Source organism: Maniola hyperantus, chromosome 20, assembly GCF_902806685.2.
Source record: "Maniola hyperantus chromosome 20, iAphHyp1.2, whole genome shotgun sequence".
NCBI classification, from domain to species: Eukaryota; Metazoa; Arthropoda; class Insecta; order Lepidoptera; family Nymphalidae; genus Maniola; species Maniola hyperantus.
The window spans coordinates 6437214-6461587 of NC_048555.1; the positions used below are offsets into that span (position 1 = coordinate 6437214).

Sequence of the window (24374 nt, forward strand, 5' to 3'; positions counted from 1 at the left end):
TGTTGCACATAAAAGTGTTAGGAATAATATTATCTTGAACGATGGCACGGAACCCGTCGTGTGCGAGTCCGACTCACACTTGACCGGTTTTTTTATTTCTTCGTCGTAACTCTCCTGGCAGAGTAGTCACACACCATTGAGGAGATTATGGAGAACCCTCAGGCAATGTCAGACGTATACCTAGCTAGGTTTCCTTACGATATTTTTTTTTATCGTCAAAGTAAGTGATATTTAAAAGCTTAAGACGCACATAACTCTGAAAGTTAAAGGTGCGTGCTGGGATCGAACAGGCGACAACTTAACCACTAGGCTGTCAGCACTTTAGATTGAGTTTTCCAAGGTTTTTCGGAAAAATATTACCGTTACGAAATAATTAGCCCCATAGTGGCAATTTTTACATGCATTATAATTAATGTCCTCCCCCCCCCCCCAACTCCTGAACTAAGTACCTACTTACTCATATTATAAATGTATAAATGCGAAAGTGTTTGTTCTTCAATCACGTCGCAACAGAGCAACGGATCGACTTGATTTATGCATAGAGAATGCGACTATTCCCTTTGCAATTATATTTCTATTTTCTCTAGATCTAGAAAAACGTATTGGGACCAAATGGTTAGTGTATAAGATTGTTAAGATTGTATAATATACTCGTACCTACGTGTCTAGATAAACTTTTACGGAACAAACGTTGCGTAAAACCCGTAATTTTTATGTGCGCTAGTTAATCTCATGTGTTTAAAACACGCAATTTTATTAACACGTACCTACTATCTATGTCATTCTGAGACACTGTAATAATAATTGTTATGAACTAAATGTTGAATTAAAAACCAAAATTGACTGTATGTACGTCTTATTTAAATTACTGGCCTAATAAACTAGTAAAGTCGTCTTCAATGGGCATGCCTGCAGGTGTTTTGACTTTTGATTCGATTCATCGAGATTTTTTGAAAATTTAAAACTCTTGGTAAGTTTATCTAAACTCGTCAAAATTGTTTGCACAGTCAAAATATGAACTAGCAATTTACATTTAGTGTCTAATGTAAATTGTATAGGTACTCTTTTATGTAAATCGCAAAGATAAATATTGTGTCATTTTGCACAAAAAACTGTTGTATGAATGACGTATTCCAGTGAATAAAAAACCGGCCAAGTGCGTGGCGGGCCACGCGCAGTGTAAGGTTCCGTAGTCACAATTAACCTCGAAAAACAGATATAACTCCTAAACCTGTGAATCCTACTTAGCCATGATAGTTTTCCTTTAAAATGTAGGGGATACATGTAGGGGAGCTACCCTAAAAAAAATATTTATCACAATTTTATTTCACCACTTTGTCGGCGTGATTAATATTAATTATAACCATGCTAAATTACAGATTTCTAGCACTAATAGTCAAAACTAGTGAGATTAACCGAGGACGGACGGACGGACATGGCGAAACTTTAAGGGTTCCTTGTTTACTACGGAACCCTAAAAATGCTATTTTTTTATTTTTTTTTCATAAAATCTAAATCCGGATATCGACCACAAATGTCCATCAAACGACGATACACTACGTTTCCACTAGCCTCAACAATAAACAAGACCATGTTATAAAACAAAGTCTGTTAACATAATTTATATATATATATATATATATATATATATAAATTATATATATATATAAAAGGAAAAGGTGACTGACTGACTGACTGACTGACTGACTGATCTATCAACGCACAGCTCAAACTATTGGACGGATCGGGCTGAAATTTGGCATGCAGATAGCTATCATGACGTAGGCATCCGCTAAGAAAGGATTTTTGAAAATTCAACCCCTATGGGGGTGAAATAGGGGTCTGAAATTTGTGTAGTCCACGCGAACGAAGTCGCGGGCGTAAGCTAGTTGTTATAATAAAATTGACACAATAAGTATAAGCGTAGCCGTGCATATTATCTTACTGGTATATTAAATTCGTCTTGTTGTCGTTGTAACAATGTTAAAATAATTAACTATTATGACTGTTTATTAAACATTGTTAAGCTACTTGATTGAAGAGCCGTGATAGTTGCGCCGAGACGAGAAAGGGTAGATGTCAGGGGTTCGATCCCGGGTACGCATCTCTAACTTTTCGGAGTTATAATATTAAATACCTACTTGCTTTATCGGTGAAGGGAAACATTTGCATCGTGAAGAAACACGCATGCCTGAGATTTTTCCATGTTCTCTAAGGTATGTAAAGTCTGCCAATTCGCACTCGGATAGCGTGGTGGATTATTGCCTAAGCCCTTCTCATTCTGAGAGAAGACCCGTGCTCAGGTAGTGGGCTGGTGATAGGTTGTTCATTATGATGATGATGATGATGATGATGATGATGATGATGATGATGATGATGATGATGATGATGATGATGATGATGATGATGATGATAATGATGATGATATTAAGCGACTTGTGGAAAATCACGGACCTACTCAACAAAAATGCATATTGATATTAAAAGATGTAAATATTAGCACATATTATTATGTAGTTTATTTCATGATCATCATAATTCTGATTGGTTGAATACTGTTTTAGGTACCTACTTAGCATCATAGTTTTTTTAACTACTTCACATTTAAAATACCTATTAAACACAATCATAAGCTGGTTAAATTTAAATAATAATGTTTATAAATAATTATAATTGATAGATAGGTAGGTAACTACAGTTTACATTTCATGCTTGTTTATCTTGACCTATGAATGAATTTTAAACTTTGATCGTGATTGTAAAGAGACTAGAGTAATTGAAGGCCACACACCTACCTGTCATCTTCTACTTAATAAAACTCCACTGACAGACTGACAAACAATACATATCTTTTACCAGTGGGTATAGTACTAAGCATGAAATGCGTAGGAATTCCTATATTATTGTACCTAATTGGCAGTGGCGTATAGCTCATAGAAGCATAAACACACTGCTTACCCTCATTGTAATAAATCAATGCTTATTTTTCATTATAACCTGCCGTAAAATAAGTTCATACCTAAATGCATACCCTGGCTTGAACTCCTGTGCACGCCACTGCTAATTGGTAGGTATAGGTATGCAATGGGCAGTAAGAAAAGATTTAGGAAAATTCATACCAATGTGAACCGACCTTTAAGGGTCGAATAGAAGTGAAATTCTAAAAATCTGTCAAGTCGGACTCGCACACGAAGAGTTCCGTACTAACATGACGACCTCCCTGGCGCAGTGGTAAGCGCTGTGGTCCTATTAGTGGGAGGTCCCGGGTTCGATTCCTGGCAGGGATTTAGAATTTTATAATTTTTAAATTTCTGGTCTGGTCTGGTGGGAGGCTTCGGCCGTGGCTAGTTACCTACCTACCGGCAAAGCGGTGCCGCCAAGCAATTTAGCGTTCCGGTACGATGCCGTGTAGAAACCAAAGGGGCATGGGTTTATTAAAAACTGCCATACCCCTTCCAGGTTAGCCCGCTTCCATCTTAGACTGCATCGTCACTTACCACCAGGTGAGATTGCAGTCAAGGGCTAACTTGTACAATGTACCTATCTGAATAAAAAAAAACATACAAGAAATAACACTTTTTATTTTTAATTTTTTAAAATTTTTATTTATTGTTATTGTGGCAATAGAAATAGGTACACATTCTGTGAAAATTTTAACTCTCTACCTATTACGGTTCACGCGATACCCGCTGACAGACAAACGAACGGACGGACGGACAGACATACAGCGGAGTCGGCTCTTGTGCCTCCTTACGGTTTACGGGTGGTTTCTTCATCAGAATTACAGTAACAACAATAATCATTTTTCAGCAATACTACCCCAAAGAGGCGTACTTACGCGGTGCATGTATAGGCTGGACATGAAAGCCAAGTATAGTACGCGACAGGTCAAGAAGGCGATCGGGCAGGGTACGCCGCGCACACCCGCACAGCCCCCGCGCTGACCCGGTGCACGCGTGCGCTGGTGACGTGCGGGTGTGCGGGGCGTCCTCCCGCCTCATACCCCAATTGCCATCTCAAGCTGTCGCGGACTATAGGTAGGTATTATTAATCAGCAGCGCCAAAAAATGTTGGCGAACAGAAAAACTAGGTAGCCTGTATGTGAGGCCTAGCCTTATTTGGATGGTAGATATCTACAATGTGACAGGAAGTACACAATGAAATATATTTTATTTACGAATAATATAATATAAACAAGCGCGGGTTGTTTTAGAAGCCTACATTGGCAAAAGTTTGGTTGTAACATGCATTGTAGCATCATCACCATCCACGCAAAACTGCCTCACTTCTAAGGACGGGTCTCCAGCCAAAGAGAAGGGAAGAAGAAGAATTTGAACTGTGGTTTATTGTTCTTCTTGTAGAATAAATGATAGAATTATCCACCGAAATGAGAGAAACTACCCACCGAAATTAAAATCTACCGAAAATTTAAACAGACAGGCTTAATTATTACTTAATACTGAGCAGCATCATCATGATCAACCCATCGCCGGCTCACTACAGAGCACGGGTCTACTCTCATAGTGAGAAGGGTTTTGGCCATAGTCAACTACGCTGGTCAAGTGCGGATTGGCAAACTTCACGCACCTTTGAGAACATTATGGAGAACTCTCAGGCATGCAGGTTTCCTCACGATGCTTTATACTTATTTTAAATGCTTATATAGCTCCGAAAATCCGGGCTCTGGGATTGAACCCCGATGTCGCTATCATCGCTTACAAAATACGAGGTAGCATAAAGCCTACAAAAACTACACAATTTGTACTAACGACAATGACGATGACGACATTTTTTATACGAAATGTAACTAAGTAGACCTGCAAACGCAAAAACTGCACCGAAATGCGTCATAGAAACATTATTTTTAGATGACAAATAAAAGAAACTAAAAAATTAACTAATGGATAAACTTCAGCCATAAAGTTTAGTTTTTATCCACATCGCAAAAAATGTCCCATTAGCAATCGACAAAATATAATATTTTTTAATAGGTAGGTGTCTATAGTACCTAATATTTTCCGTGTTTTTCAATAACTTATTAATATGTAGAATGTCAAATTTATTCGTTAGATAAAGTTTATCTGGCGAAGTGCATTGTGCTGGTCTGGCACTACATGAAGCCAGCAAACAAGATAAGAAGAAGAAATTTTATCTGAAGGTTATGAAACAGGCCCAGAATAGCTTGCCGGCTTATCCTGCTTAGTCAGAACTTTGTAGCTATTACTATCTTCCTCATTTACCAACGCCAGGGGATTTTGAGTTGCTCAATTTAGTTTCCTGGTAATATTCAGCACCAAATCGTATTTGATATGTTTCGACAACAAAGCGAGACCTTAATATATGCTAATGTTTACCAAATAAAGGTTCTTATCTGCATTGACAAAAGGCTTAGAATTCAATACGTTTATGGCACTGTATTTGGTCTGCGAGGTGGCAAAGGTGGTGGTTTAGTGGTCGTCAATATAAAAGCACTGTCGCTTTCTGCGGCGGCTAGTTCTTTGGGTCCTATAGAGAGTAAAAGGTGGGTGAACGAACTGCATTATTGCAATCAGTGTCAACAGTACCTAACCGATTTGTGATAGTGTTACGCAACAATCGGCTCGATGCTCTCGTAACCCGGTGTGATACTTACGGATAATCTAGATCACGTTTTCATTGATTGTTCTATAGGATTATCGATTATTACTTGTGCATTGTGTGATACTAGCAACGCGTCCCGGCTTGACTCGGGTGACGATTTTCTTCGACTTGACCGAAATGACCATACCTTATTTTCATAAAATATTCGTAAATTATAGCTTTCTTAGATAATCCCTCTTTTTATTGGTGAAAATTGTGTGAAAATCCGTACAGTAGTTTCTGAGATTAGCCTGAATAAACACGAACTCTACGTGGCGGGAGACTTTAATTTATAATTATGTAGTGAAGGTCAATTGATTATATAGGTACACCTTACCACTTGTGCATTGTGTTAGGTATATCATTACTTTCTTAAGAAAAAACAAAACTCATAAAATGTTTAAAATATACTAATAAAATAATAGTTCCAAAAATATTGCAATTTTTTAGGGTTCCGTAACTCAAAAGGAAAAAAGGAACCCTTATAGAATCACTTCGTTGTCTGTCTGTCTGTCCATCTGTCGTGTCTGTCAAGAAAACCTATATCGTACTTCCCGTTGACCTAAAATCATGAAATTTGGCAGGTAGATAGGTCTTATAGCACAAGTAAAGGAAAAAAACTGAAAACTGTGTATTTGTGGATTTCTTTTGAAAATAAAACATACCCTATGTCACTCAGAATTCTGGAATAATATAGTTATCTACTGGTGAAAGAATTTTCAAAATCATTTCAAGAGTTACAGAAGTTACACAAACAAACTTACAAACTTTACTCCTTTATAATATTAGTATAGAGTAGTATCGAAGTATAGATTATTTAAGTAGGTAATTTATTTCCGTAAACACTCTATTAAAAAGTATTGTGATTATTTTAATCCCACTGCATGAATTTTTCACCTTTATTGATATAGTAGGTCTTGGATTTTCACAAAGAAACAGATTGATATTCAATCTGTTTCTAATAATATATAATATATAATATATCATATATAATATATATAATATATAATATATATAATATATCAATACTTAATTTTTTGTCTAGTCTTGTTTCATTTAGATGTCTCACATCATTAAAGTTACAAAGTATTCGAATCACGCATTTGATGCCCATGGAAGCTTTTCGTATTGTCACTAAGATCTTGCTTAATATTCAGAAGCGTACTCATTCGCTTCATTGTATTTCAATTGGATAAACCCATTAACTCATAGTTAGGTACTTCTATCATCTTTCATATAATATGGCATACTTAGTTTTTAAATCAACATCCATACTAATATAATATTATAAATTCAAAAGTGTGTTTGTCTACCTGTCTGCTAGATTCTCACGGCCCAACAGTTTAACCGATTTTGATGAAATTTAGTACAGAGTTAGCTTACATCCCGGGGAAGGACATAGGCTTTTCATCGCGGAAAATCAAAGAGTTACCACGGGATATTACAGATAGACACTTCATTTGTATTCATTTATAGTTTTTGTTTTTACAGATTTTGATCGTAGTTCTAATCCATCTAAATCCAATTTGTCTATTTTTTCAGAATAATAATACAATGAAATCTTGTATTGTTTTGGTTTGCCTGGTATTGTCGGTGTACGCCGCGGACAAATACAATTCAAAATATGATAACTTCGACGTGGAAACCTTGATTGGAAACGATAGACTGCTGAAATCATACGTCAACTGCTTCTTAGACAAGGGCAGGTGCACCGCTGAAGGAAACGATTTCAAAAGTAAGTTTAGTCATAGTTTAAAATTACTAACCCTTCACTAAATTCTAAAATGGTCACTTAAACATATAATTCGATTAATTATTAACCCATCACTAATTTCTAAAATCATCACTAAACGGGATAATTCGATTAATTACTATCCCTTCACTAAATTCTAAAATTGTCACTAAACCAGATAATTCGATTAATTACTGTCCCTTCACTAAATTCTAAAATCGTCACTAGACCAGATAATTCGATGAGAAATGAACCCTTGACGGCTATGTCATCTAGGTAGGTGACTATACAGCAGTCTAAGATGAAAACGGCCTAAGAGTTAGAGTTGTGGTGGGTTTTAAAATCCGTAAATTTGAATTTAAATTTATTAAAAGGAGGTAAGGAATTAATTCCGCAGTGAGCGCGCTTCTATGTAGTTCTAAAGTTAATTCACTTTAGAGGGAAAAAACGTACGGAAATATACCGTGGTGCGCGCTAGCGGTGCCTAACTTTCAAGGGGTTTGACAGTTTGATTAAACCAACAACCTCTAATTACTTCTACGCGATATCACATCGAAGCGCTTCATCGCTTAGCGATACGGCTTTGCCGTTAGGGGTTGTTTTTGACTAAATAGGCATGTACTTGACTGCACAACTGCACATAAAATAGTAGGTGATGTTGCAGCTTAAGATGAGTGCGCCTGCCTGAACCTCTAATTACTTCTACGCGATGTCATATCGAAGCGCTTCATCGCTTAGCGACACTGCTTTGCCGTGAGGGGTTGTTTTTGACTCAATAGGCATGTACATGACTGTACAGTGTACCTATAGTAGATAGAGGGTGTTAGTAATCAATTCTGAAACTATTTCGTAGAGTCTATGTATATAGACGTAAAGTACATCTAAGACAATTTTTTGCTAATAATTTGATTATTTCCATAGTTAGGTAACTATAATTGAAAATGGTAGGATATACTATAGCGCTATTGGTAAAGCAATAGACTAAGAACATTATCCTTTCAACACATCCGTTTGTAATGCTAACGAATACTGACTTATGCCGTATGTGTAATGTTTACAAAGTACCTACCACATATTTATTCTGCGTGAGCTCAGTATAATGGCGTCTGATTACTTACTTAAAAAGGTCGAGGTCAAGGTTATTGTACCTTGCCCATAAATCGCGAAATGACACATAAAATTTAATTGGGCAACGTAATACCTTACCATGAAGCACCTTTGTCATATATAGTAAAGGCATAAATATGTTTTGGAAAGTCTATGTTCCTAATTAAGGAGCTGGCACCAAAATGGTGAAATTGAAAGAAATAAACACGAGGAGCAAAAAACTGAATAATTAAGCTGATGAAACTTAACTGCAATTAAGTATAGGTATTATACCGTTTAGATTGAAATCAGGAACTTTGGACTCAAAAGCGCAGTTTTAGGCCGTTTTGTTTGGAAATGAGTTCAAGATTGTATTTAGGTATTCAGTGACCGAAATCATCGAACTTTGGACTCAATTTAAAGAAAAAACCGGCCAAGTGCGAGTCAGACTCGCGCACGAAGGGTTCTGTACCTGTACGTTATCTATAAAAACGTGCAAAAAAATCACGTTTGTTGTATGGGAGCCCCCTTAAATATTTAATTTATTGCCTTTTAAAGTATTTGTTGTTATAGCGGCAACAGAAATACATCATCTGTGAAAATTTAAACTGTCTCACTATCACGGTTCATGAGATACAGCCTGGTGACAGACGGACAGACAGACGGACGGACAGCGGAGTCTTAGTAATATAGTCCCTTTTTACCCTTTGGGTACGGAACCCTAAAATAGTAGATAGATCTGAAGTGTAATTATACCGTTTATTCAGACCAGCTTTCGATATCTATAGTTTGACAAAGTTTGGCTCCACAAGTCGTAAAAGATTTACCACGACACGATTTAAAGGTGACGCAGGACGCTCGACCGAAATTGGCAGCGCACGTGGGTAACATATTATTTGCTTTTCACTTGACATTGTATGAGAAAGGTGAGAGGCAAGATGATTTTCCCCGAAATCAAGTGCGCGAAAGGGGTTTAGAAAAAGTATTTTTGAGAAAAAACTACTGAATTTATGCTTTCGAAGTATAGTTATTGCAATTAATGAATAAATAAACTATGTCTAATGTTAAATTCTTTTAGAATTTTCATACCCCTAATCTTTTTTTTTACGCCCAAAGTTGTCATAAATTTAGTGTAAAAATGGGAATCTTTTGAGGCTCGCTTCGCTTTAATTTTAAGATCAATATTTTTTTCAATGTTTTATATAAGTATCAAAAAACCTAGATATTGACGAGATAAATCGATATAACACTTAGTTTTGAGCGTACAGTATCAAATAATGTAGTAATTACCCTCCTACGTTTGTATGAAGAAAGCACCGTCCTGAGCCCTCTTAAGTCAGTTAAGTCTATCCAAGAATGAGTACTTCCCACTGCCATGGGACTAGCACAATTTTTTGACATCAATTGTAAAATGTCATTCTCAAAACGCAGCAAGGTTTTCCCGGTTTGTAGTCAATTAATTTATACAAAGCCATGACCCGAAGCCATGACACATAATATAACATTTACCTAATAGAATAATAAGCTTATAAAACAGTCAAAAATTATGAGCTCTTTAGTGATATTACTAAACATAACAAGGCCAGTGACACTGATCAAGATTCAGTGGATAGTTATGGGCAGATTACACGTACCGAGTAGTGAAGCGAGACAGTAAAATGTCACTCGGCCGAGACAGTGCAGTGGCTGAGAAATTGCGGCGAAATTGCACTCGTTAAAGTGTTTATACCAACCGAGTACTCGGCCGAGGACACTGACTCGCCACTGTACTCGGTAGGTGTAATCTGCCCATAATGGTACGATTACACCTAACGAGTACAGTGGAGAGTCAGTGTCCTCGGCCGAGTACTCGGTTGGTATAAACACTTTAACGAATGCAATTTCACCAAGTTCTCAGCCACAACACTGTCTCGGCCGAGTGTCATTTTACTGTCTCGCTTAACTACTCGGTAGGTGTAATCGTACCATAAGTTTCCCAAAACAATATTTTTCCTTTATTAATAAGACAGAATATTTATGAATAAGCTTTGCGTGCATTAGTAGATAACAATGACGATGATGACGTTGATTCATTAAATAATATCCATGACCTTCTTTCTACGTAGACAAAGATTTGGTATTTAATTTTATCTGTTACTAGCTTATGCTCGCGACTTCGTCCGCGTGGACTACACAAATTTCGGACCCCATTTCACCCCCTTAGAAGTTGAATTTTCAAAAATCCTTTCTTAGTGGATGCCTACGTCATAATAGCTATCTGCATGTCCAATTTCAGCCCGATCCGTCCAGTAGTTAAAGCTGTGCGTTGATAGATCAGTCAGTCACCTTTTCCTTTTATATATTAAGAAGATTAAAGATTAATAAGTTTATGCAACTTTTCAGAAGCCCTACCAGAGGCTGTGGAAACGATCTGTTCAAAATGCACTGAGAAACAGAAGCTAAACATCAGGAAGGTGATCAAAGCAATCCAGCAGAAGTACCCTAAGCAGTGGGAGGATCTTGTGAAGAAAAATGATCCTACTGGCAAATACCGCGCCGGCTTCGAGAAGTTCATTCAGGGAAGCTAAACTTATATACTAAGTATTTGAGTAGGTGACGAACAAAATCAGATACATTTTACAGAAGAGGCCAAAAACAAATGAAACAGCATCAATTCACTGTCGATCATTCTGATTTAAGGCACTTTTTGATGTTCCTTTCCCATACATGTATTTTAGAATAAACTGGCGAACACCTGACAACAGGGTAATAGAATCTTTGCCAGAAGGTACATCGCTTCTAGAGACATTTTTAACACAAAAAAAAATTACGTTCTAGAAGAGTTCGGGTTAATAAAGGTTGATGATGAAAAGAACTGTTTTTGATCCATAAATATATCAGGGCTTTATAGTTAGGTACTAATTTGATGTAGACTTTGAGAGCCAAAACCGGCTATATAGTAGACAAATCTATTTTTGTTTGCCAACTACTCTTTTTTTTACTTAAATTAGGGCTAAGAGATATTTTTAGTGTACTTAATATTACTTTTAAGTTTATTTTTCACCAAGTGAATGAGTTAGAGGGAAGTACATAGTTCCGATACAAAAAGCTGGAGAATTTCCATAAAAATTGTTTGAATGGTGCAAAAGACCCAGTTTATAAGTGGTTGACATACATACAAGTTTAATTATTGGGTTGCACAGATATTGTGTGACGTGGTACAATTGTGGTTACCTTGACCAGAGATTAATACTACAAAGTACTTTTAGTTCTTATCTTACATTAAGAAACAAATCTAATTTATTGCCGACAAAAAGTTAGATTATTATACGCCCTTATTTTTAACTAGTAGTCAATGTGATAAAATAGATATGGATAATTGAAGAAAATCAATAATTTGGTTTTGGTATGACGTGAAGAATAACACCTAAATTAATTGATAAGGTAATGCATTTGTAATTTTCTATAAGTATTGGTGAAAAATTGTTATTTATTTTATTAATTATTGGTGTTGACTGATTTTAATAAATGAAAATCTGAAACTACGTTTTGTTCTTAATTTTCTAACGTTATCTACAACTTTTTTATTATAATCTTTGAAAGATTAGTAAATAAACTGTTTAGTGTTTCGTTCTTTCTCTTGATGAATTTTTTGTAGCATTTCTTATTTGAATGAGAAATGAGATTTCATTGGTAAGATTTTCAAATCATTTGGACAATCAAAGTTTTTTGTGTTTATCTAGTTCTATCACTTTTTTCAAGAACTCAATGATTGCTTTTATTATAGAACGAGCTGTTATCGCACTCTATTCAACTTGTATTGCATATTTTGCTATCGTAAGAGTTACTGATGCATATAATTTTATTTCAACATGCGACCTCTGTGACGCAGTCGTAAGCGATGTGGTTTTATAAGTGAGAGGTATCGGATACGAGTCACATCAGAGGCAATTTAATTTTTTACTAGATGATGCCCGCGACTTTGTTCACGTGGATTTAGGTTGTTTAAAAATCCCGTGGAAACTCTTTATTTTCCGGGATCTAAAGTCCTTCCCTGGGATGTAAGCTAACTCTGTACCAAGTTTCAACAAAATCGGTTAAACTGTTGAGCCGTGAAAAGCTAGCAGACAGACAGAGAGACAGACACACTTTTTAGACGGATGCATTTATATATCAGTATGGATATGGATATGGATTTGTACCAAAAACATTTACAATAAAGAGAAAAAGAGAGTAAAATTGGACAGGAAAGTACTTATCTCTACGAAATATCTCTACCAGTAACCCTTTTCAGTGCGAGAGGTGGTAGAGAATAGGTACAAAAAGAAGATAGAAAGTATTCATGAACAGAACATAATAGATACTAAGTAATTTTATCATCATCATCAACTGATAGACATCCACTGCTGGACATAGATCTCGTGTAGGGACTTCCACACGGCACGGTCTTGCCCCGCCCGAATCCAGCGGCTCTCTGTGACTCGTTTGATGTCGTCCATCCAGTGGGAAAACTGGGGAAAACGTACCGACTTAGTCCGGAAAGCGCAGAGGCAATTTAGAAACATTCTAATTGCCCCTGTCAATTTAATGGGAAGCCGTGGCTACTTACCACCAAACTGGCAGACAAACCGTACCTACCGCCATTTAGCGTTTTTAATGTAATATGTGCGTTGGAACCAATTAGAGATATAGGTAGGTAGGGAGATATAGCCCTAAAAAGAGGTACACATGTACCTCTTTTTAGGGCTCCGTGCCTCAAAAGTAAAAAAAACCCTTATTTATAGAATCACTTCGTTGTCTGTCTGTCAAGAAATCTATAGGGTACTTCCCGTTGACCTACAATCAAATTTGGTAGGTAGGTCTTATAGCACAAGACGTAAAGGAATAAATCCGAAATCAGTGAATTTGTGGTTACATCACAAAAAAAATTAAAATGAGTCCATGAACAAATATTGTAGCATTTTCAACTTTCAAAGCAAGATTATGTATCATATGGAAGGGCTGTACTTGTACCTACATTCTAAAACAGATTTTATTTTTTTATTTTTATGCATAATAGTTTTTGATTTATCGTGCGAAATGTCGAAAAAATAGCCGAGAACCCTTGGCGCGTGAATCTGACTCGCACTTGGCCGGTTTTTTATTGCAAGATGGACTAGCGCTAGAGGACAATCATGCTCAATAAAATGCATCGATAAGGTCTAGGTTAAAACATGCTTACCTACAAAATGCCTATTCACGCTTACCTTGGAAGGGATTTAGGTTATAGGTGCAGGAAATGCGGACAACCTCTCACTCCCCTTTTTACAAGTTCCCGCTTTTTACCCCGCTTCAATTGGAATAGATCGTCACTTATTATTACGAGGTAATCACTACCAGAGGACGCATCCCACGAGAAAATTTAGTCTACGCATTTTCTCGTGTTATTCATAGAGATAAGACGAGTAAATGCTTAGACAAAATTTTCTCGTGGGGCGCATGTGAGGCGTGCAGGTACTCGTTGTCATAATGAGATTGGAGTCAAGGGCTAACTGGATGACAAGTTATCCGTTAACTAATTAAAAAAATACGAGTCAGTACGATTGTCTGAGCTCACCCTTAGTCGGCCAAAATCGGAAAGGTTGGGCAAGTCGAGGCAAACAGCTGTTGCATGTGTGTTTGTGTGTCGGGTAGGTCAGTTGCGCAGTTGCAATGTGACGTAACCACAACATTGCTTGTATAACCATCTCATATAATCTCAGTGGGTTCCAATCAAATATTGGTAATAGACACGGAATTCTAAAAAAACTTAATAGATATGTCAAATGCTGTCTTTCCGCCGTACTTAGAGTCGCTAATCGTTACTTAAGATTGAGTCAAAACGAGATAGATTTACGTGAGAGATATAGCTCTGTCTCGTTTTAACTAAACTTAAGTAACGATTAAGCGACTCTGAGTACGGCTGTTTAACAGTAAATAATTTGAAAAGTTTGCTAAATCTCTGGAATTCAACGAAGTAATTTAAACTGTAACGCTATGCGAATACGTCTTTTTGTGGTTTTGAGAATAATACGCACTGACGTTTCACTGTACATCAGCTACGTGGCGACAATCACTTTCCTCATAGGAAGTAGATTTCTGAGTTACTTATACCTAAGTTATAACTTAGAAATCTTATACCTAACACATGTTTGCTGTCAGACTCATTAATTTTCTTAGGTCTGGTAAGTGGAGTGCCAGTATACCAGACCCTCAGGAAGGTTGAGGGTCTGGTATAGTGGCGCTCTTTGGGAAAGCCCTTTTTTCAGCAGTGGACTACTGCAGACTGAAATGATAGTTTGATGGATAAAATATTGTAATTACCCTGAGACACAGGTTTATCAAACTTACTTCAGGGTTCCCGACACTAAACTGTAAGCCGACATTGTTGTGATAAATAAATTTTCATTTCATTTTTTCATTTCATTTTTTTTCATTTCATTTCATTTCATTTCACTAGGTACCCATATTATTATAGATGCGAAAGTGTGAGGTGTGTGTGTGTGACTCATACCCGGCTGAGTTTGTTGTGGGCTCTTCTCAGACCTGGGCGCGTTTGGAACCCTCGTAGCTTAAGTTTTAAGTTTGCGTAATAATTATCACCACTATATTTTACAAATCCAACATCTGACCATCAAAAAGAGTAATTTATTACCTACTAGCAGATGCCCGCGACTTCGTACGCGTGGATTTATGTTTTTAAAAATCCTGTGTGAACTCTTAAATTTTCCGGGATGAAAAGTAGCCTATGTCCTTCCCCGGGATGCAAACTATCTCTGTACCAAATTTCGTCAAAATCGGTTGAATGGTTGAGCCGTGAAAAGCTAGCAGACAGACAGACAGACACACTTTCGCATTTATAATATTAGTATGGATTTTGAATAAATCATTTGACTTTCACTTTGTGTAATCAAAAAGTACCCACGGGATTCTAAAAAACCTACATCCACGCGGAGGATGTCGCAGGCTAGTCAGTGATAAACCTAAATTATCGATTTCAATTATATTATGATACATTTAAGAAATAAAACAAAAACAAGGAAAAAGGAAAACATGGGTAATTAAAAACCCGGATTGCAGTACCAGTTAGGTATACTAGACACGCAAAAGCTTATACCTAATTGACTGATGCTGCATATAAAAGATAGAATCGCATTGTGGTACATAGTAGTTTCTGCAGAATTTCCATGGTAAGCTGGTCATATTTTTACGTATTATTTTCTCTTAGATTAATCCTTTACAATAATAACACAGATTTTAATACTTCGTTGTTTACAAAAATAGTTATCTATTCCAAATTTCAGCCAAATCGGTTCAACTTCAGTCGTTATGCACTACAACCCATTTACTAAAAGAATGTACCTGGCGTCGATTAAAAATCAAAAAAAATTAAAAACTCAACAAGTAGCAGACAAAAATTCGTAGTAGGTACGTGTTATCAGTGACAAAGATGCGAACATACACGTACTACGAATTTTTGTCTGCCACTTGTTGAGTTTTTAATATTTTAAATTTTTAATCGACGCCGTGTCCATTCTTTTAGTAAACGGGTTGTAAAAAAGAAGTAACAAAAATCTAAAATTTCACTTTTATAATATTAGGTACCAGCTACTAACTAGATGATGCTCGCGACTTCGTTCGCGTGAATATATATTTTTTTTAATTCCACGGGAACTTTCCGACATAAAAACTAGCACAACTAGATGTTAGGTATTAAATAAAAACTATCTCAATTCCAAATTTCAGCCAATATCAAAATTTATTATTTTATGAGGATAAAGTTTTTCTCAACCATGGATTGTCTGACACATTAAATGAATCAGCAGTTTAAAGATAAGTAGTTTGCGAAAATCAGGATTCGTTAATTTTGAACTTTCTTACCTTCATTTCGTTTTGTAAGTACCTAGGTACTACATACAAACCTTAACTGTTTCTGACCGTAGTTAAATTAACATTACGTTCGATATATTATTTTTTACAGATGTACACAAAACAGAAATTAGTTGTTCGGTTATTCCTCTTCACTTTTATAACAGCAGTCATCAGTACTAAAGTCAATTTTGATAAGCTTGACATTGAGGGACTCCTCAGCAATGAGGAACGGACAAAATCTGCATTTGCCTGTCTCATGGACAAGAAACCATGTGGAGAATGGCAAGGGTTACGAGGTATGTATACAGAAAAAACCAGTCAAGTGCGAGTCGGACTCGCATGCCAAGGGTTCCTTACCAAATAACACATTTAATTATTTTTTTGTGATGAAGGTACTTAACCAAAAATTCAAATTTTTCAGATTTTTCCCTTTACTTGTGCTATAAGACCTATATATTATTATAATATAGGACAGGTTGAGATGTCAATCGGGGTATAAGGCGGGGGGACGCCCCGCTCACCCGCACGTCACCCGCGCTCGCCTGCACCAAGTCAGTGCGGGGGTTGAGCGGGTGTGCGGGGCGCTCCCTACCCGATTGCAATCTCGACCTGTCGCGACACGACAGTCAGATAGACAACAAAGTGATCTTATAAGTGTTCCTTTTTTTCCTCTTTAGGTACGGAACCCTAAAAACTGATTTGAATGCAAGTTCTATGTAATAAACAGTAACAAGCTTATTTTGGTTTACTTCGTCAAAACAGATAAAATCTGTTAGTGTGTGAACCAACTATGATCAGCCTTAGCCCTAAGATTCGATATTTTTCTTGGAGTTTTGCTAAGTTTTTAAAACGTAATAGCTATTATGAAATAATAATTTTGTGATTCGCGCAACTGCAAGTGCAACTCATATTTTGTACACGCGGCAGAAAATAATATATGTAGGTATATCGATTTAGAAGAAGATAGCAGATTTGTAGAGCAGTGTCTCAGTTGTTGAGACCTAAAAAACGTTATACCTATAGGTATGAGTTACAGATACAACGCTCTACAAAGCCAAAATGTCATTCTAAAGACCGATGTACATTCGTTTCACTTTCTGCCGCGTACCTGTACCACTGCATCAGCAAGTTTTCAGTTGGGCAAAAGTCTCCTTTGAAATATTTAATCGCAAATATTTTGAAGAGGTAACTTGCTGTTAATAAAATATTAGGGTAAGGCAGTTGTGTGTTTAGGTGGGCTCGAGTCTCGACCGTTAGACTATTATAATTATTAGACCGTAGTCCGTAACAACTAACAATATAAGATCTTCCTCCTAGTGGGTATCGTGCTACTCTAGTGGTCAGATCGATGTATCTTGGAACTCTTAATATAGGCTTCGGGGATTTCGTCGTCCGTTCGTTAACGGAAAATGATTTGAAATTAGGAATAATGCCCTTTTCTACTGCATTAGATATTAGTCAAGACTTTAAAGCAGGTGCATACTGCAGACGTTAAAACTGAATTTCTTGAAACTTCATTTAATTATACTTTTTCAGATACAATTCCTGAACTGATAAGAACCAAATGCGGTGCATGTACTCCAAGAGAGAAAAAGAAGTATGACCACGTATCCAAAGTTCTCCTCGAAAGGAATCCAGAGATTTTCAATGCTTTAGTGTTAAAGTATTCTGCCAAAGAACATCCCTACGAATAAAGACATAAAAATGACTTAATTTATTTTTCTTCCACTTGCTCGGAATTTGTTACTTTACTGAAGAAAGGTTTTCACTACAGAGGACTGCTATCGGGTCTTTATTGGCCGCACGCCAGCAATTTACAAGGGGACTGTAATAGAAATTGCTGGACAGTTTCATACTGATGACGAGGTTCTTTATGGTGTAGACTAAAATACATTGAGTTTTTTAGGTACACGATTTTGTTAATCTTCTTTGTCGTATCGCTCTTGGCAGAGCGGTCGTGGTCATCACGAGGCAACGTCTTTGAGGGCAGATGTTATATGCCTCACGAGCATTCGCCATTTCTCCCTGCTGGCTGACAGCCTGGTACACTCGTGCAAAGGACCGCCCACAGCAGACTTAATTTGGTCGGTCCATCGCATGGGTGACCTTCCTCGCCCTCTGGTGCCCTCCACCCTGCCCTGCACGACAAGACGCTCAATGGAGTCACTCTCACGCCGGGAGACGTGCCCGAAGAATTTTAATATGCGACTCTGTACTATCGACGAAAGTCGTTTGTTAATATTCTGGCTTAAATTAATGAAATCGTATATAGGTTATTCATCATCATCAACCGCTAGACGTCCACTGCTGGACATAGGTCTCTCGTAGGGACTTTCACACGCCGCGGTTTTGCGCCGCCTGAATCCAGCGGCTCCCTGCGACTCGTCTGATGTCGTCCGTCCACCTAGTGGGGGTCTTCCAACACTGCGTCTTCCGGTGCGACTGCTAGGTCGCCATTCCAGCACCTTGGGACCCCAACGTCCATCGGTTTTACGAACTATGTGCCCTGCCCATTGCTACTTCAGCTTCGCAATCCGTTGAGCTATGTCGGTTACTCTAGTTCTCCTACGCAGCTTTGGAAGACAATTCCTTTAAATATCTGGATTGGTACGGACTGGGCACTCGGTAACATCTCCCTAAATCAATGCTCGTTGAGCTTAATAGGTGTGCACAAAACCTGTTGAAAATACTGTAGGTACAAAAAACCATTTCCTTGATACTAAATTTTAGCATTACAGCCAGGCTAACGGTAACGATTTTAGGCTTCGAACTTTGAAACCAGTTTAAACTTGAAAGGGAACATCGAAATTCGGATATTTCGATAAATGAAATTATCTACCTAATTTCATTGATTAAAATATAATATAGCAGTACCCGTAGTACAAGATTTTACGTCTCACCAAACCAAACCAAATTCGAGAGTCTAAATACTTCCGCGTTACAGTAAAATGGACCTAAACAGCCTTGAATTGAAGTCAAATATTCAATGCCACTGATTTTAATTTCGCAATGTTTCCGCTTGGAGCGCTGGCTGTAGAAGTGTAGACAAACTTGAGCTTTAAAACAAGGCGTTATTAAGATCCAGTTTACTGTAACGCGGAAGTATTTCGACTCTCGAATTTGGTTTGGTTTGGTGAGACGTAAAATCTTGTACTACGAGTACTGTCCTCGAAGCCTAATTTATACAACCTATACCTAGAAGTGGTACAATTATACTTACTAAAGGTTTCTAAATTCTACCTGTCAGAGTCCATATTATCATAGATAACAGAAGTAAGGTCCATATCCTTAGCATTACTAACGTGAAATTCGTATCAAGTGCATAAGTAAATAATTTCGAACTAACTTTTATGGGAACAATTCCTCAACGTTTGTTTATTCGTAATGCATCGACATAAAATAAACGGAAAAAACTATTATTACAACCCATACCTGTGCTAATTATACTTAAATGCGAAACTGTTTTCTGTCTGTCTGCAGCTCTTTGTCCCGGAAAATGAAAGAGTTCCCACTGGCTTTTCAAAAACCTAATTCAAGTTTACAAAGACGCGGGAATCATCTATGTATTTATACCCGACTACGGGCATAGTCAAAAGAAAGGGTTATGTATTTTAGCTTGCATCGCGATTCGCGGACATAGGCTACTTTTTATACTGGAAAATCAAAGAGTTCCCAAGGGCCTATAAAAAATCTTAATCCATGCGGACGAAGCCGCTGGCATCATTTACTACCTAGATTATAAACTAGAATATAATTATGATGCCTGCGTCTTTGTCCTGGACCTAGTTCGTCCTCTAAGACCTATAGTACGCGATAGGTCACGATGACAATCGGAGTATAAGGCGGGGGGACGCCCCGTACACCCGCACGTCACCCGTGCTATCCCGCACCGAGTTAGACGGGGCCTGTGCAGGTGTGTGGGGCGTAACCACTCCGATTGCCATCTCGACATGTCGCATGCTATAGATCTCAAAATGTAAAGTAACACCATCAAACCAAATTTATTACGTCCCAATGTATTTCAAGGTCTACAGATAGATAGATTCAGATCACAAGAACAAGAAAAATATGTACCTACATTGATGTGGCCTTCCGTTCACTACTTTCTTCTGTTCCGGGCGCATTTACTTTGTATGCGGCCCGTTACATCGACCTGGGACAGGTTTAGAGAAATGCTCACCCCACTGTTAGTAACGGGCCCATACAAGGCCCATACCGACACTGGCCGTGGCTATCGAAGGACCCGCACAGACTTTCTTACTTTCTTCAAACAGTAAGTAGCCATTTCAATTTTAAACAAATTTTTTACTTAGCTTAGAAAGTGACGCTCTACATAAACTGCGGACCAGGTCAATTTTTACGGTCTTTTTTTATTTGTGTAAGGAATGTAAGAGATTTTTTATAAATAATGGTTTCTTTATAAGTATAACAAAACCATTGTTTAATAAATTGAGAAAACTATAGGTTTTCTATCCATTGTGATAGAAAAGTCTTCGAGAGATACTAACTATGATTTTCAATATTTTATTTATAAATAATTTCAATTTGATTTTTAACTATTTATCAGTAACGACCACCAATTTTTTCTTTCTGTTGTTCACCCGACTGTGGCGAAGCCCAAAGGAAGTAGGTTATGTGTTTGACCTGCATGTGTGTAAATAAATAAATTAATTAATAAAAATCTTTTTGATTCAAATAGACTTTTACAAGTACCTACTTTCGAATAGTCGGATGCATCTACCACTGGTTCGTATGTACTAATGTCCGTTCCTGTCCGCTTATATTCTATTCTATGTATTTGTCAAATGATCATGTTATATTAACGATATTTAGTGTGTAGGTATACTACGCGACAGGTCGAAATGGCAATCGGGGAGGGAACCCGCATGGCTATGCGGGTGTGCGGGGCGCACTAACCCGACGCTGGTGTGCGCGGTTGACGTGCGGGGCGTCCCCCCGCCTTATACCCCGATTGCCATTTCAACCTGTTGCGGACTAAAGCTATTTCGTTTTGTTAAAGCCTTCCAATATTACTCGGATGTCAATTGTTTTAGTTCAAGCCTGGACAGTAATGTACTACCTATTATTAAGTAACACAACAAATAAGTAATAAATCGCAAGAACCCAGTACAAAATAAGAACACAGTAAGATAGGTACCATAAATTGGTAGCTTTATTATTCAAATAATCACAATAAGTTGAATAATAACGAGTTTGTGTCATGTCTCATAGCATTTAATGCTATTAAGGAGTTTTCCAGGCTAATCGCTCCTATAGCGAGCTAACAATAACATTTAATTGACCGGTATCTTCTAGATACAGGTACATGCCGTGTCATTAGTCATGAGATCTTTAGTTTCTCCAAGGCCTCACAAGAGACGATTCCTCCTCACGACAAACTGACCGACATAATAAGGTTCAAACCCTGCCCGTTGCACTATTGTCGTACCTACTCCTAGCACAAGCCTGACGCTTAGTTGGAGAGGAAAGGGGAATATTAGTCATTTAACATGGCTAAATATTCTTTAAAAAAAATAAAAAATTGTACCTATAGTCCGCGACAGGTTGAGATGGCAATCAGGGTATGAGGCAGAGTAAGCCCTGCATACCCGCACGTCACTTGCGCTCGCCCGTACCGATTTAGCGCGGCGGCTGAGCGAATGTGCGGGGCGTTACCTCCCCGATTGGCATTTCAACCTGTCACCTTAATATCCGATGCTTGGATGAAATGTCATTCCGGAAAACTAGACACATTTATGTCAGACACATAAATCTGTCTAAGGGTCTAAGTTTTAATTGAAACAAAAGTCTGGAGCTAAGTCAAAACAGACTATAGATCTAAGCCTATAAGAATCAAAACCAAACTTGGGACAAGATGTCTAATAGAAAATATTTTTCTTTCACCAGAACAAAATGAGACTCTTGTTGTTGAGCGTATGTGCGCTAACGGTGGTGGCATCCTCCATAGCACAACAGTTCAGTTCAGCACAGCAGCAATTCATCAACCGGTACGACAACTTCAATGCCGATTCCATCATACAGAACGACAGGATCTTACTCGCATACTACAGATGCGTCATGGAAAAGGGCCCCTGCACTAAGGACGGCAAGAATTTCAAACGTAAGTTGCATCATTTCCCTATTTAGTCTGAATAAAATAAACTTCCTCGTCCAGTACGCTTAGTATGACATTTTATGTCTCACCAACGTTGATCGTATTCGAGTGTCGAAACACTTCCGCGTTATAGTAAACTGGAGCTTAAGTGCCTTGTTTTAAAGCTCAAGTTTGTCTACATATCTACAGTCGGCGCTCCAAGCGGAAACGTTGCGAGTTTAAAATCAGTGGCATTAAATTTTTGACTTCAATTCAATTCTCTTTAGGTCCATTTTACTTTGACGTTATTTTATTTCGACTCTAGAATTCTAGCAACGTTGGTGAGACGTAACATCTTATACTAAGCGTACAGTAGGCTTGATTTGCTGTCTTGAATCGTAATGATTCGAATATCATAAGGAAAAATCATAGTACCCGTGTTACAGTTCAAAGCTGAAATGCTGGCACATAACAATTGACCTAGGCAATCGTCTCGTCGTCTAGTTTTAGTCCTTTGCCTAAGCTTTCTCAGTATTTCTGAAGATTGCCAAGACCTGGAATAACATTGTGCCGGGATTTTAGCTTTGGACTGTAACATCTACATAAAAAGCACTAGCTCATGCCTCAAACCCTATTATTGGTTGCCATGTAACTGATGAATCACAGGCGGTCAGACCACTGATTCTGGATCTTTAAAATTTTTATGCCTATAAATGGGCCAACTTTCATACTGATCTAAATGTTTTAGTTAAAAGCCAAAATGCTTTCAAAGGTCGTTACTATACGTGTCCACCTTAGAGTTTAGACACAAAATTTAGGTTAAAAGACTGTGGTGGGAACTTGGTTCTAATTTATTTCTGCCATAGCCTGCGGGGTTCTTTAATCATAAACCTTTTTATTATTTGACGTCATGCTTAAGATGCGTCGTTCACGTTTTAAAATGTAAATTTGTGATTTTCCAGGTGTACTGCCTGAAACGTTGCAAACGGCTTGTGGACGGTGCTCTCCCAAACAGAAAATGGTTGTACGCAAGATGCTCCTCGGCATCAGGGCGAAGAGTGAGCCCCGCTTCACTGAACTACTAGAGAAATACGACCCGACACAAATCAATCGAGAGGCGCTCTACGCATTTTTAGTTACGGGAAATTAGCATAGTTTTTAGTCCTGAAACACACACACCGCGCGGCGGAAACACACGTGATACTAAACGTTCGAGTAGGTATGCGAGTAGTTCAAGGACCTGTGTAGAACATGTCAAGGTGTAGCGCATCTGCAACTGCAAGGCTGGTTTTCTTCTCAACCTGTTCGTCGGCGCTGGCAAACTAGAACATGTTGATCTCCGTGAGATACTCCAGAGAGCTAATGAGCGCGTGCTTTGCATTGTGAAAGCACACTTTGCCTAGTATCTATTAGCGATAAACCTTACAAAAGCCGCTCTGGCACACTTGCACTGTGTAAATACTCGCAGCCAGTTAATTTCTGCAAGTTTTAGTGGCAGGAAATCTACTCGACAATGACAGCTGACTTCTGCAAGTTTTATTGCTAGTCATTGATATAGAATTAGTAGGTTTATTGTTTATTGTAATTTCCATAAATACATTATAAATACTATGTAATAGGTAAGTCCCGCAAATTGCTAATGCGCGTGGCCGCCATTTTAGTGACGTCAGCACTTCAGTTTCGAGCTGATGCTATATTTTCATTTCGGCTGACGTTATTTCGATGTTAGTGAGACATGGTGCCAGCGCAATAGCAATTTGCGGGACTTAGTAGGAATATGGATACCCAGTTTATGTGTAGCATCGTAGTAGAGAGACCCATTTTATTTATCGTTTAATAAAATCATTTAATTAAGTAAATAAATAAAAGAAATTGTTTCTAGGAGCCGCGCTAGTCACGTTCCGTTGCGCTGTCTGTTTATTTCCGCCTTAAGTTACTTTAAGAAAGAAAAAAAAAAAAAAAAAAGTTACCTCG

The 24374-nt window shown here is 37.8% G+C and overlaps 3 protein-coding genes across 4 annotated transcripts; all 3 read left to right on the forward strand.

Moving 5' to 3' along the window:
* The first annotated feature begins 5436 nt into the window (after positions 1-5436).
* On the forward strand, positions 5437-11961 carry LOC117992132 (ejaculatory bulb-specific protein 3-like). Its single transcript, XM_034979808.2, has 3 exons — positions 5437-5521; positions 7162-7354; positions 10820-11961. Exons 2-3 carry the CDS (start codon positions 7174-7176, stop codon positions 11002-11004), a joined length of 366 nt encoding a protein of 121 aa, XP_034835699.1. The 5' UTR covers positions 5437-5521; positions 7162-7173; the 3' UTR covers positions 11005-11961.
* A 3596-nt stretch (positions 11962-15557) lies between these two features.
* LOC117992133 (allergen Tha p 1-like) lies at positions 15558-18011 on the forward strand. Its single transcript, XM_034979809.2, has 3 exons — positions 15558-15624; positions 16416-16602; positions 17843-18011. The coding sequence occupies exons 1-3, from the start codon at positions 15622-15624 to the stop codon at positions 17998-18000; spliced, it is 348 nt and encodes a 115-aa protein (XP_034835700.2). The 5' UTR covers positions 15558-15621; the 3' UTR covers positions 18001-18011.
* Positions 18012-20481: 2470 nt separating this feature from the next.
* Positions 20482-24317, forward strand: LOC117992123 (ejaculatory bulb-specific protein 3-like). 2 transcript variants are annotated; one of them, XM_034979795.2, is made up of 3 exons: positions 20482-20579; positions 22214-22427; positions 23363-24317. In XM_034979795.2, exons 2-3 carry the CDS (start codon positions 22220-22222, stop codon positions 23548-23550), a joined length of 396 nt encoding a protein of 131 aa, XP_034835686.1. In that variant the 5' UTR covers positions 20482-20579; positions 22214-22219; the 3' UTR covers positions 23551-24317. The 2 variants fall into 2 exon arrangements, with proteins under 2 accessions (XP_034835686.1, XP_069361456.1); XM_069505355.1 differs by lacking the exon at positions 20482-20579 and adding an exon at positions 21413-21460.
* Positions 24318-24374: the final 57 nt, after the last annotated feature.

What these genes read in the sequence shown, in the direction of transcription:
- LOC117992133 (XM_034979809.2), top strand. An exon ending in AGAATGGCAAGGGTTACGAG is followed by an intron (nt 16,603 to 17,842) that starts GTATGTATACAG and finishes ATACTTTTTCAG; the next exon opens with ATACAATTCCTGAACTGATA.
- LOC117992123 (XM_034979795.2), top strand. Translation starts at nt 22,220, where the DNA reads ATGAGACTCTTGTTGTTGAGCGTATGTGCGCTAACGGTGGTGGCATCC. An exon ending in GGACGGCAAGAATTTCAAAC is followed by an intron (nt 22,428 to 23,362) that starts GTAAGTTGCATC and finishes GTGATTTTCCAG; the next exon opens with GTGTACTGCCTGAAACGTTG.
- LOC117992132 (XM_034979808.2), top strand. Translation starts at nt 7,174, where the DNA reads ATGAAATCTTGTATTGTTTTGGTTTGCCTGGTATTGTCGGTGTACGCC. An exon ending in TGAAGGAAACGATTTCAAAA is followed by an intron (nt 7,355 to 10,819) that starts GTAAGTTTAGTC and finishes GCAACTTTTCAG; the next exon opens with AAGCCCTACCAGAGGCTGTG.